Source organism: Anser anser (genome assembly GCF_964211835.1).
Source record: "Anser anser genome assembly, chromosome: 1".
Lineage (NCBI taxonomy): Eukaryota > Metazoa > Chordata > Aves > Anseriformes > Anatidae > Anser > Anser anser.
The window spans coordinates 179,800,349-179,815,414 of record NC_139720.1 but is presented as its reverse complement, the minus strand read 5'-3'; the positions used below and the strand labels follow the sequence as shown (position 1 = coordinate 179,815,414).

Sequence of the window (15,066 nt, the reverse complement as noted above, 5' to 3'; positions counted from 1 at the left end):
TGACATTACAGTGTTTTTTATAAGAGTGTGGGGGTCGTTTTGCTGACCTGTTTACTAGGTAAATGAAAAACCACACTACAAGGTTACAGCTTTGTGTGTATCTCTTGCTATAGATGTAACTATCATGAAAAAAAAAATGATTTGGGCAGCTTAGTTTATGTCAGATAGAGAAGTGGAGGAAACCTCCTACAGACAATAGGAATCTATTGTCAGACCTCTGATGTGTAAGTGAAGGCTTTTATTCTTTAGGCTGCAGTGTGTGACCCTGGTGTACCCATACTCCTGGGGTCTCCTCAGTGCCCCAGACCTCCAAGAGGGGAAGGCAGGCAGAAGCGGGAGGCGACCACAAAATGGGGGCTCGAGCAGCTCCCCTCCCGCAGCCGCCTTCCTCTGCGCCGCAGCAGCGGCCAGGCTACAGATGCAGCCTCAAAACCGGCTCAGAAATTTAAAACCAGAGGCTGCGGGAGAGCAAACACCAAGGGGGCTGCGTGGCAGGAGCAGAAGGAAGGTGTCTGCAGCAGGTCAACGGGGTCTAAGCGGCCGCCATCTTCCCAAGCGCCAGGCGGGGCGGGCGGAGCCTGCTGGGGGGGGGGGGGCGCTACCCGTCAGGCCTCGCGCGCGGGGCGGCCTCGGGGCGCGGCGGCCGCGGCCTCTCGAGAAGTTTCCTGGGGGCAAGATGGCGGCGGCGCCTCCTCCTGCTCGGCCCCCTGCGCCGCAGCCCCCCGTGCCGCAGCCCCCCGTGCCGCCGCGGTGAGCGCCCCCCGGCCCCCCGCCGCCCTCCCCAGCCTCGCCTCGCCCTCTCACGCCGTTGTGTTTCCTCGGCAGGTTCTCGGACGGCGACATCGACCGCGACCCGGCGGCAGCGGCGCGGGTGAGAGGCGGGGAGAGGAGGGGAAGGGGGCGTGAGGTGGCTCTCCCCTGGTTTTCCCCCGGCTTCCCCTCAGCTTTCCCTTCTCCTTTCCCTTCTCCTTTCGACGAGTTGGGGATCCGCAGGGCTCCTTCCCGTCAGGTCCCCCCGAGGTGCGCCCTGGTGCTCCCTGAGCTGAGGATGCAGGAAAAAGGCATAAGCAACCCTTTTTGTGCCATATAATTAGACTGTAGTCCAAATTTCTAAGCTATCTACAGTTAGAAAAAGAAGCTTACTGGAGAAACGCCTTCAGTCTTTATTAGTTTTTATCTTTCTGTCTTCTGTTTTCCTCCTCTCTCTGTGTTTTACCTCTTAACTCGTGCTGATGTGTTCTCAAAGGCTATTTTTCTTGAAAGAAACAGAGGTAAAGAGAAGATAGAACTGGCGGATCAGGTCTTTACGTACCTGGAAGGGAGGAGGATGTAAATGCGTAGTTCTGCTCGAGTGCAGTAGGTGGTAGAAGCATAAGGTAATACGGAATTACCTTTCCCTAAATAAAAGGTGCAGCTCAGTCCCATACTTCTCTGGGGTTTCCTCTGTTGCTTGCAAAAGTTTTTCAGAAGATAAATGGCATATAAAAAAGGATTTGGAATAACCAAACATATTTGGCCTAGTGAAAATTAATTTAAAACGAAAAAACACCATAAGATCTTTGGAAGTATTAAAGAGTATCGTCACAATGTGTCAGTTTTTCTCAGTATTAGTATAGGTGCTCCACTTGTCTAGTCCATACTTCAATTTTTTGTGTGTTCAGTGACTTCGAGACTTTTTTGTCAGCTTCAAAATACCATTTAACATTCAATAGTTGTTATTTAATACGTATTGTAGTAGTACTCGTGTCACTGGTGTACTTCAGGACTTACCCAAAAGTACTGGTTTGAGCAGGCAGATTGTACTTGGTGATCTCTGAAGTGGTAAGTCCCATGGCGCAGCGTTGCATTTTGATGACTTGGAAGTTTGGATCTACACGTGGTGCACCGTGCTTGCATGGTCTTAGGTGTGGCTTTTTGGCTCATGTAATTAATATTAACAATCTGGGACGTGACGCACTGTAAATGGGGCCATGTGGAGTCTCCACACTTGACAGGACTTAGAGGGGCATTTCTGCACTGTGTCCTCAGGACTTTGGGTTCCTTTAATTCCTGAAGCGCATGATTTGGCTTCTCCACCTGGATCTGATACAACTGGAAGGTCGTCCCCTGTGTTTGAATACTGCCTGAATGATAAAGCTGCCAAGTCTTTAATGGCTTCTTGTGTCGTTTTAAGTTGAAAAAGTAGTCCACTGTGTGGAATAAGGATGCTTTCTATTTGCTTTTTCCTTAGAAAATGTTTTGCAGTGTAAGTGGTGATGATTTAGGAGAGAGTCAGAAGTAACTTGAAGCAAGCTTTCATCGTATTGTTTTGGTGAAGTGTTGTCCAATGAGGAAGAAGGGTTGGTGTTCCCTTAAATTCAGGCACAGGTGAGACAGGAAGACTGAAAGCGCTTTTAATTCATACAAACTTAGTGTGGTCAGAGCCCTGTGAATCTGCAAATGCATTTGCAGCTGGTCACTGATGAGGGCCTGGAGTGAAGTTTCGAGTCAGGAAGCGTACATTTGAGTGCTTGTGAGGGCAAGGTGTAAGCTTGCTCTAAGTAACTCTCGCTGATGTCCATAAGCTGGAATTGGTAGTAGCTGTCAGGTATTTTCTAGCTGCCCCTTGGCTGTCTTCTCAAACAGCTGCGCTGTAGGATTCATTTTGGGGAGGGATGTGCACGTGTGTAGCTGAACGAGGTGTGATGACTTGCTGACAAGCCATCCACACAGTGAGATCAAGTGGTTTTTTATGACTGTCTACTGCATCCCTTTCCCTCAGATTCCTCCATGGTTTTAGATTTATGTACCACGCTTATGTATACATTCGTTTATCTTATGCTGATAGCTGTTGTGGCCACTTCATTCCTAGTTGGCATAAGTGTTTATGTGACAGCAGTGAAAGAGAAGAGGGCACTGATCTGAATTAAAACTAAGGCAGGCCCTTCTGCTCTTCCTTTTTATTCTAGCTTGATGGGACTGTGTTCTGGCAGCTGTGTTGCACTAGCATTTATGCCCAGTTAAAGCCTGTATCTTGGCCACCTTCAGAATTAAGCAAGCATGAGTGGAAATCCAGTCAACTTAGCAGACGTAGTTACTATACTGTAGTCACATACTGTAGTAGCTTCAGAAAACTTGCCATCTTCTAGCAAAGACAAGAACTTTTCTCCCTCATAAAGAGAGAGTTGGAGACGTTTTTTCCAGGTATGTGCTTTGAGTCATTGCCATTTTATTGTTATGCAAAAATAATAATCTTTTCTCACGGAGCATAACATGGTTATTTCAATCATGGTTATTTCAATCTGTGTACTCAGTGATTTCCCTAGCAAGGGACTACTTCATGCTTATTTCCATTGTGCAGCAATGTTTCCTGTGAGCCCTGTGCTGCCAGAGTTCTCTTACTTCACTTGCTCAGCATGCTTCAAGAGAACAATCTCCCGTGCTCAGTAATATCATGTAAGGTAGAATTTCATCCCGTGTTACACTGCTTTGAGCGTGTTATTCCTCCACAAGCATTTTGACACATTGTGTATTTATTCTGAGTTCGTGACACAGCACTGCTTCCTCAAATCCAGCAGACCTGTGTACAAATACAAGAACTGTAGGAGAATCATAGGAACATACGGGATCACCTGTGCACTAGACTTCATGTTTAAGGCATTTGAAAGTCTTGTTTTCTCAGAAAGAAACAGACTTCATGACTTGGATATAATTGGCAGGTTCCTTGTGCTTCAGGCTCTGATATTTGAGCTTTTTGGATGAAAGCTGATCTATAGGTAAACATTCATGCCAGTTCAGGGTATTTTTTTTCCCAAAATCTTAGTTGATGAAGCTTGGTATTGTATCTTCATGGTGACTTTTGAGGTGCCATTTCACGTCTTTCTGTGTCGTTACAGGAACTGACAAGAGCTTTGGAAAAGAATCCAGATGATGCCGAGTGTTATTGTCAGCGGGCTTATGCTCATATTCTTCTTCAGAATTACGCTGGTAACATCTTCAGGCAACACTGAGAATCCTCTTACAAGTGTATTATGACACATTCTTTACAGCAGATGTCATAAATGTGCAGACAAATTAGTAATAACAGAAAGCCTTATAGATAACTTAGTTTGCTACTCCTACGGTAGGGCATACTTTAAAAGTTGTCTTCATCTTTGAGTGCTTTGTACCTGCAAAACTTCCAGTGAATTGGGTAGGCTGCGGGCCCAATTTTTCATTTGTTTTTAGCACACTGCTATCTTGGCAGCATTATTTTTAGTATACTTCTTGGGCAAGCTTTAAGCTTTGTGTTGTAAGCACCTTCAATCCTTGTGTGTTTTTTTTTCTTTGTTAGGGACTGAGTATGGTTGTGGTAGGAGGGTGGTAACTGAATAATGCCTGGGAAACAGATTAATGGAATTAATTAAAAAAAAGTCCTGCTTTGTCTTTCATGGAGCTCTGTGGCTGAGTGAAGGCTTTGTCCATAGCAGTTGCCTGAATTTAATTAAATAGTGCGATGTGTGCGAGCTAAGAAAGCTAAAATAGTAGTGAATTTTGTAAGGTGTACTCTACGACTTGAAGTTCACTGCTTTTCGTAACGTGTTATAATGTTCTTCACCTGTAAACTGACTTTCAACAGATGCAGTTGCAGATGCAAAGAAGTCCCTAGAACTCAACCCCAGTAATGCTGTAGCACTTCTTAGGAAAGGGTGTGTATCATCATATATTGTGCTTTGAGAAAATTGTGCTTATCTGTAGGGCAATAGCAGCATTTGAATTATCACTTCATACAAGCTTTTTGCAACCCCATGAATGAGTAAATTCCATGTCGCAGTGCTTCTAAACCACCTGTAATAAAGCTGTGATTATAAGAAGAAATAGTATGGGTTTTTTAAGAAATGTACCTTGATTTTTGGGGTGATTATCTTAACATTTTAGCTGTTTCAAAAACAGATTCCGTACGCGATATAAACTCTGACACGTGTACTTTTAACCGATAGTGTGTGTAATCTAAGGATGTTGTTATCTTCAGGATGTGGATTAGATTGAAAAGTAATTACTGTTTCCTTGTGTTTTTCTTTGTTCATGTCAGGTTAGGAGAATATCACATCAAAAACTATGCATCTGCTTTAGAGTCGTTCAAAGAGGGACAGAGGCTGGACAGTAAGTATTAAAATGTGTGCACGGCACTCCTTTGCTAATGTCAACAAAATTGCTCTAATGTGTTAGCAGAAAGTGAAGAACAAGTTGGTGGTTTGTTGGTTTTTTTTAAAAGGCTAATGAGTTGGGTGCCTGATTTTTGAGGTATCTGGAACGGAACTGGCTTTTGGGAAGGCTTGATCAATCCCTACTTGAAAGTATAACACTGTGTAAAAATGTGTATCAAAACTGTTAGCCAGTAAAAATCTGATTTTCTTGCCTTATAAAATGGGGGTGTTTCCCTGCTCCCCAGAGGTCTTGCAGATAAATGATGTTATTGGTATGGCAGTAAGTGTCACAGAAAAGTTTCTGAACAGAAAAGGCTTCGTGTATGTAGCTGAGATTTTTAGTTGTTAAACCATTTGGTGGACTGGTCTTCAAAAAGAGTGTGCAACTTGATGGGTATTTGAACTGACAGTGGATTTTTACCTCATGTTAGATACCACTTCATTACAGAAGCATATTTATTCTTTTTTTTTTTCTTAAAGTGTTGGCTTCCCAGCTCCAACTGTGCATGTTTTATTTTGGGGAGAATTAGAGCTTTTAAAAATAACTTCTAGAAGCAGGAACGGAAAGCTTTGGTATAAGATGCAGGGAAGCACACAACAAAGTAATTGCAAGATGGCTGTAACTCCTTTCTCTTCTCCTGTCCCCCATTTGAAATGCAACTCACCTTGTTCTCAACAGCAGGAAGAAATTGTAAGAAAAGCACCTTGAAAAGTTACACAGAGCAAAGTGTTCTAAGCTGATAAGCGTTGTGGTGATCTAAGATCTTCCTGGTATGTTATCTGTAACAATGGCAGGGGCCCGAAGCTTTATTAAAAATGTTACTGGCTTGTTGTTCCCAAATAAGTAACCTGCTCCTCTGATCTAAAACGTGGGTTTGATGGGAGCGTAAGCTAATGAAAGTTCTTTGTGCGAAGTGGTTGTGCCCCTTCCCACTATTGCACTTGTTCAGCCTCTTCTTTCAGTGCATTAAGTCTGCAGAAAACTGCTCTTTTTAAAGAAAAACATGCCTGTGAACTGATGTGTTGAAACCGACCTCTGAAGGGCCCGGGTGCTGAATCCAGCAGAATTGAAATGGTGATGGTGGTGAGGTGATGTGGTGGAATTCCAGCAACTGTAATCTTCAGTTCAGGGTGCTCTGGAATAGGAGCTGAAGGATTAGCTTTAATTGCTTAAAGTTCTTTCAGGTTTGGTAGCTTGGGTAACTGGGTAGTCTCCCCTTTTTGGTACGCTATAAAGATGGATGAGTTTTCATAATCTAGACAAGTTTTCTTGGATCATCCTGTGAAAGGGAGTGCTTCCTTCTTGTGATTTCTGTAGCTTTCCTTACTTGATAGGTAAGTTTTCTTATTTCTGAAAACTAGTAACTCCTGAATTGAATCTGTAGTCACTTTAATCTTGTGTTAGTGGCTGACAGGGCCAGAAATTCTCCATATTTTTTCATCTTCACCGCAAGTAATTGCTATCGATTTGAGCTTTCTGTGTGCATAGATTTTGTCGCTTTTCTTGTCAGTTGGAGTTGTTCAAAATACATGGTATGCACAAAAACTTCTGAAGCCAGAGCATCACTTTTTCATTCTCTTCAGCCTTGCATCCCACTGACGTTGTAGGGTAGAGCAGCACGTTTAGCTGCAGATGTCTTTGTGGCAGTGAATACCAGCATGCTTCTGGCTAATTCAGAATCCCTGAACTACAGCATCACCTTTTCCTGTGCTGTATCGCATGACTTCTGCCTGTTTGATTTTTAACATGTCAGTTTTGCTGTTGACCCAGCTGAAATGTTTCTGAAGGTTCCCAGTACTTCCTGATTGCTTCTCATCCAAAGCTTGCTTCCAATGTTCTTTGTCATTACAAATCCCATGGCCTATTGTGAGATGAGGGGTCTCCTGAAGACTTCTTGAAAGATACAGGTTTTTAGGTGATTCTCTTCAATATATTACCCATCTTGCTGGCAAGTTGATGCTAGTGACAGAATTTGCAGTTCTGTGGAATGTTTGCTGGATCCCAAGTGAAAATAATTGTGAGCATGAGCATTTTGGCAGAGCAGTTAACTTCCAGTTAAGCACAGCGAGTGCAAAATGAACACAGCACAATGGGAAAATTACCCATGTACCACTAAGCAGGTGATAAAGAGATGTTAGCTGTTGCTGCCTTACAGGGAATTGCTGTGGCAGGGAATTCGTTGCTGACAAGGCTATTTTCTTTGCCACACAAGGGGGCAGAAGTACACCACTACACGTTCCTTGCTGATGTAAGGTCTGTTTTAAATCTTTGTCTGTAATGCTAAGGGAGATGGGCTTGCTGCTTGTGCTCATTACTGGTAGTGCTGACGGGCCCAGGGAACTACAGCAAGCTTCCCATTACCCACCTACAGCGATAGCTAAATAGGACTTGGCACGATGAATTACTGAATGTGCAGAGTTTCTTTCTTTTATAACATAACATTATGAAGCAAGATTTCTTCCGCTCAACCATGTGACGACGCATGTGAATATATGGAGTTCACTAATTTGCCTCAGACTGAAAAAGCAGCGTGATCTGCTACTCTTCGGTACATCACAGGGATTTAGGACAATTACACTTGAGAAATGTTCTTGTTTTTTGCTGTGACCACCTAATGGATTTAGTAAAGTTGAATTCTGCCAACTTTTTAAAGAAAATGTCTTGGTAGGTGCAAGTGAAGACCCAGTTAGTCTTTCTGAACTAGAAAGTTATTAATAGGAGTTGTTGGTAAGTTCCTTGGGGGAATACTTTAATTACTGAGTAGTAAATAAATTTGCCTCTAATTGTGATGTGCTGGTATGCAGGAAAAGAGGCAGTGGTTGGCAAGGAGATCTTTTAGGGCAATAGGGCTGAAAAATGGACCTTTCTATTAAAGTTTACGTTGCATGGCAATCTTGTAATAGGCTGTAGTTAAAAAGAATTCATCACTTCCTGGTGAAAATCTGAGGTTGGATCAGTGTAGACTTGTCTCAGTTTCCCTTTGCTTTAGGCTCTTGAACCTACTCCATTTCACTTCCGTTTTAATTAATAAACTTTGTTCCCAGGTGCAAAAATACAGAGAGCTGTTTTGGGGGGCTGTGGTGTAAAACTTTGAAAATTACAGAATAATTTTAAGTTTCAGGGAAGCTCTGGAGCTCAGGAAACTCCATGCCCTGGCCAAATTAACTTTAAAGTTTGCTTAGGTTCTTTGACAGCGGAGACTGAAGATGTTACAGCCTCTGGGCAATCAGCTCCACTGTTGTACTGCCTTTTTATTAAAAGTATTTTCCTTATCTAATCAGAACTTCGTATGCTGCATCTTGGGTCTCTTTCCTTTCCCTATATACTTGGAGGAGAGTCTACGTCAGTTGTCCATATGCCTTAGGTATACAGTAGGTAATTGAGGGCAGCTTTTTGGATCCCCAGCAGAACCCTCTGCTTAATGTTGGAGATTTCCATCTGAAAGCAGGTATTTTATTTCCAGGATTTGTTAGGAACATAAAAAAGACTTACCAAAAACTGATTGCCTTGTAATGTCAAGACGGCCGTATCCTTATTTGCGTTTTTATCTTTTCCTAACAGCATCTGAGAGGTTACGTAAATGTTATGTAACTTAAAATTTCAGCAACTTTGAAGATGATTAGCGGGGATGGCAGAAGATAAGAGAGAAATGGTGCTGAGGAGTTGGTAGCAATTTTAAGGCACACCTCAACATTTGTGTACACTTCCTATCTGAAAGGATTGAGGTGAATACTTTGCAGAACTGCAGTGGAGCCACATTTAGTGTTACGAGCATGTTGGCTGGGAACAGCGTGGTGTTTTTCTTTTTTTAAGCTTCCTCAAGCTCTCTGCGGGGATTTTTACTGTGTGAACTCCCTCAATGTGAATTCCTGCTACTGCAAAAAGATAAATTTAGCTAGTCTTAGTAGTTGGTCAGTAATATTGCCACTTTGTTTGTAACGTTCCTGACTGTGAAGGGTTTTTCTGGGAATTCTGCTGAAATGAGATGATTGTTCTGTCATTGTACCGCTACCTTTTTAGCTATTTTCTAGTGAATTTGTTTGTGGAGATTGTTTCCTAGACTTATAAATGTCTTAATAAATTTTTCTGTGGTTTTGATTTGTAGAGTGGAATTGGCATCTACGTATCTCTAACATACCTGAAACTGTAGATGTGTATGTAAAGTATGTGTGAAACCACCAGGAGAAAAGGAAATACTTGGTGAAAACTTGTACCACTTTGGATTGTCCACAGAACAGACTGTTTTTTCTGATACTTCTCTAGAGAGGCAGCATGTGACTGAGTGTTTGGGAAAAGGATTTTAAGGATAATGGAGAACTGTGTGAAACAGTATTTCTTGCTTTCCAACTGCCATATAAAGGTTGAGCAGGTTGGAAAGCAGTAGTATAAATGGGTCAGTTCAGGCAAAAATTTGTGTGCTACAAATTAATTTCAGTTAATTAAATGTAACAGAGTTAAATAGTAGAGCTGTATAAAAATGTTTAAAGCTTAATGGAAATGGCAGAGGTTTTATGAGAAGATACTGGGAAATAATAATCACAATTTAATAAATTGATGCAAATTCAGATGAATTTGTTCCAGCTGGTGGTTGAATGAAATCGTTCTTTATTCAGTGCATGTAGTACTTGAAGAGTCTTAATGTTACTGTGTTTGATCTCTCCTAGATGTAGATGATACCTTTACTATTTGGATTAAAAGATGTGAGGAAACACTAAACGGTAAGAAAAAGAGCATTTACTTGATGCAGGTTTTGATGTGACCTGTGCTTTGAAGCTGTGTTGTTTATAGCTTGCTTCTTGAAACAGAGTTTTTGTGTTTTTAAAAAAGTTGCACTTTCCTATCTCTTGTTTCTCTCAATTATATGTCCTGAACTCTTCCTTAGTTCAGAGTTAATTTAATATTACGATTTTAATCTAATAATAATATGTGACAGAGGAGTACCTGTTTCAAGTTCAGACAATTTTAACTCACTTTCATGTGCTTTCAAGCTTATTTTAAGTGTGGAAGCATGTCAGCTTTCTTTCTAAAACCAACATTAAAATAAGTTCTCAAGTTTTGCGGAAAATAAAGTTGGAAAGAGCAGTGGAAATTTGGTGACATTACTCTTTCATTCTACATGGAGAGTGCCTTCGCTGGGTACTCACTGCTGCTATGGTGTCTTACTGTGGCAGTCAGCTTTCTTTTGTATCTTCCTACAACCTGATACCCCAGGGAAGAACTTACCCAAAGTGCTTAAACTGCCTGCTGGTTTTAATGAGGTATATCAGAACAGCTGACTTTTTTTTTTCCTCTGCCTGTTAAAACTCCCCCCCCTGCAGTGTTTATTGGAGAATGGGGCAGTAGAAACAATACAAGAGTTCATGTCAACCTGTTGACTAAAAAATTATTAGAGGAGAACCCTTTTGTGTTATGTAGGAATGTACAAATCTATGCCTGGTGGTACTTTTTACCAGGTTTAGGTTTGTTTGAAGAAACTATATAAGTGATAGGCATGCACTGTCTTACCTGCAGAGAGTTATCTTGAGTGAAAACTTTCTCTGCCTTCTTAGAGAAAGAGTTTATAATACACATTTCTCAAATGACATAACTACTTTTTCCAGTTTGTTTTGTTTGGAGAAATGAAATTGCACTGTTTTATCTTGGCTCTTCATTTCTTTTCTTTTTTTTTGAGCTATTTTCTTAATTCTCTGATATTTCAACAACAACAAAAATAAAAAAACGCAGTTTTATTCGTTACAAGTTAAAATTATTTTTTCATTATTTCTACCTTTTTAGGAGTACAGAGTATGAAGGACCAAAGGAAAAGTTGGTTTCTTTTGAAACATTTAATCTGAAACACTGTCAGGATTCTATCTCATTCGCCAGCTGTGGTTGCCTAGTATGACATACAAATTTGATGAGAACTTGGTCCTATTTCTATATATGCGTGACATTCCTAGTACAGACTTGTAGGAAGTATTTTTTTTTTGTGCCGTGGTTTTGATTTCATTAAAAAAGGTTTCTATAGTTCCCTAATAAGGAAAATATGGGAAGCTTATTCCTCCTGTTAATCAGAACATGTTTTGTATTAGTTGTTTCTTTGCAGATGTTGGTGATTGAAATGGGTAGCATGAAGAAATCTTGAATAAAAGTAAAGGGCCATTAAAGCAAAAGACTAGAGGTAGAATTGTCATGTCTTTAACTTTTGAACTGTTGAGAATGGGATAAATGCAAAGTGGCTAGAGTAACTGAAGAAAGATGGAGTAGATGTCATGTAAGTCGTGTTTTTTTCTGAAAGTACAACTTTTTTTTTCCCTGCAGGCTCACAGACAGAAATGGTAAGGTGTCTTCCTTAATATATTTACTGCTTTGAATTTTGTCTTTAATTGCTTTTAGAGTTCTGTGGCATCTTGAAACTTCCAAATGTTTTAAAATAATCTCTTCTGTTGCATATAATTCTGAAGGATCTAAACACGTTGTTTTGCAAACAGGGATGCAAAATTTGAATGCTGAAAACCTAGGAGTGGTGAACAAATCTGGAAATTACTGTGCACTAATTAAAGTCAATTTTAACTTTCTTGTTTGCAGTCTGTGGCCCAATTCTAAACAAATTAACCAGCTCATCTCATCAGTGCCAACTCACTTGTAATTGCTAGAAGATAGCTTCTTTTTCCCCAGTAGCTTGCACATGTTGTTTTTCAGACTTTCTTTGGTTTTGTAATTCAGCAGTGTCTTTTTCTTTTTTTTAGTTGGAAATTAGAAGAAATATCAAAACTGACCCTTCTTGTTTGGTTATTTTTTTTGGAGACCAAGATGTGAAGTTGCTCTCGGTGTTATGCTCCCTCCTTCATAGTTACTTCCATTTTTTATGCCTTAGTAGTAGGATAGAGGAGGAAAGTGTACAGAAATGATGAGTGTATGTAAAGACAAACCTTACCATTAGAAGTATTTTTTTATGTTTGAAAATCATGCCTGAAGTTCTCAGATCTATTTCAAGTTTTCTTTGTGACTTAAAGATGAGCAACACAGCCACTATGCATCTTTCAGATCTCCTTATTCAGAAAGGAAACGAGTTGAAGCTGAACTCAATTGCTGTTTCTCAAATGTGTGACCCCTGTATTGTAAGATACGTTAAATATATGCACTGTCAGTCTGTAAACTGGTAAATTGTTTGAAGTCTGTCATAAATGGCTAGGAGAAGAGTGAAGAGTTTCAGCTTTCTTTTGTACGTTAATGCACATGCATAAGTCAGGAAAAGAGGAGTGATTTGTGTCTTTATGCTTATATATGTCTGTTGTATTTTCTCTTACTGATACGACTTTCCAATGCAATGTGTTTCAACTAGAGTACACAACAGCAATCTCTGTCATCAAAGATCAAGTAAGTTGACTTTAGTTTTGCTGTGAGAATTAAAATAATTGACATATAACTGTTCTTTGCTGACTTGGGATTGGATATGCGAGATAAAGATTGTAGAAATTCTGCAGAAACTTCAGAAAGTGGCAGTCTAAGTAAAATGTTTCTCCGAGTCATGGTCTTTGTTCAGACTTGAAGGTGCAATTCTCTCTCACTGGGAGAGCGAGCATTCAAGCTTCTGTTTCTGGTCCTATTGCTGAGCTTAATTCAAAGACCTGCCCGTAGTGCCTGGTATAGGTAATTTTTTGAGCTATTTAATTTATGAAAGTCCAACAATAATATGAATTGGTTAAGAACGTGGCCCACTTTTTACAAACTTCTCGATTTTTAAAAAAAGATACTCTGTTCTTTAACTACTTGTCAAGTCTGCAACTGTGTTGTTAAAGGAAGGGGAAGAAGTCTAATTTTGTACATCTCTCCCATCCCCCCCCTTAAACTACACAATAATGTTCTAACTTTTGTGGGTTTTGTTTTTTTGTTCTTAAACGTATCCTTGCAGATAACTTTCCTGCTTCTTTTTCTGAAGGTATGACTGGTACCAAACAGAATCTCAAGTCATCGTGACTATAATGATCAAGAATGCGCAGAAGGACGACGTCCGTGTGCAGTTCTCAGAGAGAGAGGTGATTTATGTTGGTTATTGATACGCATCCTTAGATTTCAGAAGGTGTAGTTATTAAAAGTGAACATCGCTTGCTGGAACAGCAGGAAAAAATGGCAGAAGTGGTCTTCTGCCTGAGCATTTTTATGTACAGTGAACAGGGAGCTATTGCCACAGCAGGGTCTGTAGGATTTATACACAAGCGTGTTGTGCATGCTGCAGAAGGAACAGCTGTCTCTTCAGCTGCTTGGGTGTTTGGAGCGTTGGGGGAGGAGGTGATCTGAAGTTAAAATGTTTGTGTGCGCATGCATCTGGAATGTGAACAGACAGAAACAAGGTACTCTCAAAATAGTTATGAATAAGTAATATCTTGCTTTAGTACGGTTATGGAAAAACAACAATGGGTGAGTTCATCTTGATTTTCATATCACTACAATTGATAATGGCAACAAAGTGTGTTTCAAGGAAGTACTGTAATCACTGTTGTAATGCCATATGCGGTACTGACAACTGTTTAATTAAGGGTGAATATTGATTAGGTAGGTTCTCAACTAAGTTGGTACTTGGCAAGCTGCAGAAGTGTCTGATACTGTATGCTTTAACTTGTGGCAAGTGCTCACAGCAGTTTAACATAGCTTGCATGTATTAGAAGGGAAGTTGCAAATTGTTTTCATGGTTCATTATAAAAGTGTTGATAGTTCATTTGCCATATTTTTTCCCTAGAGAATGCAGATCAAGCTGACAAGATAATAGGCTTTTTGAGTGCATGCTGGCTAAGAATTGAAATCTCCTGTTCATCTTTGTAGTGTACTGTAAAACACCTTGTTGAATAATGCAATAGCATAGTGGTGGTACCTGAAATTCTGATGCCTGGTGTTTTAAGTATCCTAGCGAAGGCTCGTTAATTTAATCACTTAATCTTGGTGCCAAATGACAATCCTTTACTTGGAAAGGGAAAACTTCTTCTCTTAAAGATGACCAGGGATGTGTTTTTGACTGTTAACAGATGAGTGCATCAGTGAGACTTCCATCAGGTGAAGACTACAACTTAAAGCTTGTTCTTCTTCATTCTATAGTGCCAGAGCAAAGTACATTTAAAGTGCTTTCAACAAAGGTAAGCTCTTCTTAGTGTAAATCATTTCTTTGTCTGTTTCTGACGTTGAAAACTTTTCTGCTCTAATGTCATGTCTCATTACCACAGTCATAATGTCTTGCTTTTCATATAGAAATGTTTTTCTTTCTTCAAGGTGCCTTTCAGCCAGTGGAAAGCTTTCTAAACTTGTGCAAAATTCAGAAATAGTGACGTGATATGTTGCTTACTGAAGTGCATATCACAGTTACGTTGAGGATGCTTTTAACTGTTGCTGTTGAAAGATGACTGTGGTCTACTTGTACATTTTGGGTATTTGGAAAGCGTGAATGATTTTTTTTTAACTCAACTTTTAGGAGTCGATACTGTCTTATGGAGTATTGTCATCTTTATGTGCCTAAGAAATAAATGTCAGACCTGTAGGATTTCAGTGTTGAAATAATTCTTGACCCTTTCATGACTTTTTCCTGCTGGTAAAAGTTACTCACTCATAGTTATCTGTTCTTGGCTTTTCACAAGGCTTTTCATAATGCTTGCTTGGAGACACTTGGAAGTTGCATGGCATGAGAGAGAATGCTTTTACCTCAACATTTTGTCTTCCAGAGTACAGGTACAGAAAAATAAGGAACTGACTGTGGTCTGGTGTAGCATATCGTAGCATAATACGTAGACAGACACGTTCAGACTTGGCTCTGTGGACAACCTACCTCTGAAGCAGGAGTAAATGTTTTTGATTCTTCTATTTCAACAGTGGTTTTGTAGAGCTTTTGAAAATTCCATTGCTTTCTCGTGTTCCACTTTACCTGTTAACTTC

General features: G+C 40.2%; 1 protein-coding gene across 1 annotated transcript in view; it reads left to right on the top strand.

Annotated features, from left to right (window-relative positions):
- Window positions 1-619: 619 nt before the first annotated feature.
- Window positions 620-15,066, top strand: part of SUGT1 (SGT1 homolog, MIS12 kinetochore complex assembly cochaperone) — a 27,754-nt gene continuing 13,307 nt past the window's right edge. Inside the window, exons 1-10 of the mRNA XM_083815926.1 lie at window positions 620-750; window positions 826-871; window positions 3,876-3,966; window positions 4,598-4,667; window positions 5,051-5,121; window positions 9,831-9,884; window positions 11,467-11,483; window positions 12,491-12,525; window positions 13,088-13,184; window positions 14,169-14,276. Coding sequence (XP_083672052.1) covers window positions 677-750; window positions 826-871; window positions 3,876-3,966; window positions 4,598-4,667; window positions 5,051-5,121; window positions 9,831-9,884; window positions 11,467-11,483; window positions 12,491-12,525; window positions 13,088-13,184; window positions 14,169-14,276 — 663 coding nt within the window. The 5' untranslated portion in view covers window positions 620-676. The remainder of the gene's footprint in view (window positions 751-825; window positions 872-3,875; window positions 3,967-4,597; window positions 4,668-5,050; window positions 5,122-9,830; window positions 9,885-11,466; window positions 11,484-12,490; window positions 12,526-13,087; window positions 13,185-14,168; window positions 14,277-15,066) is intronic.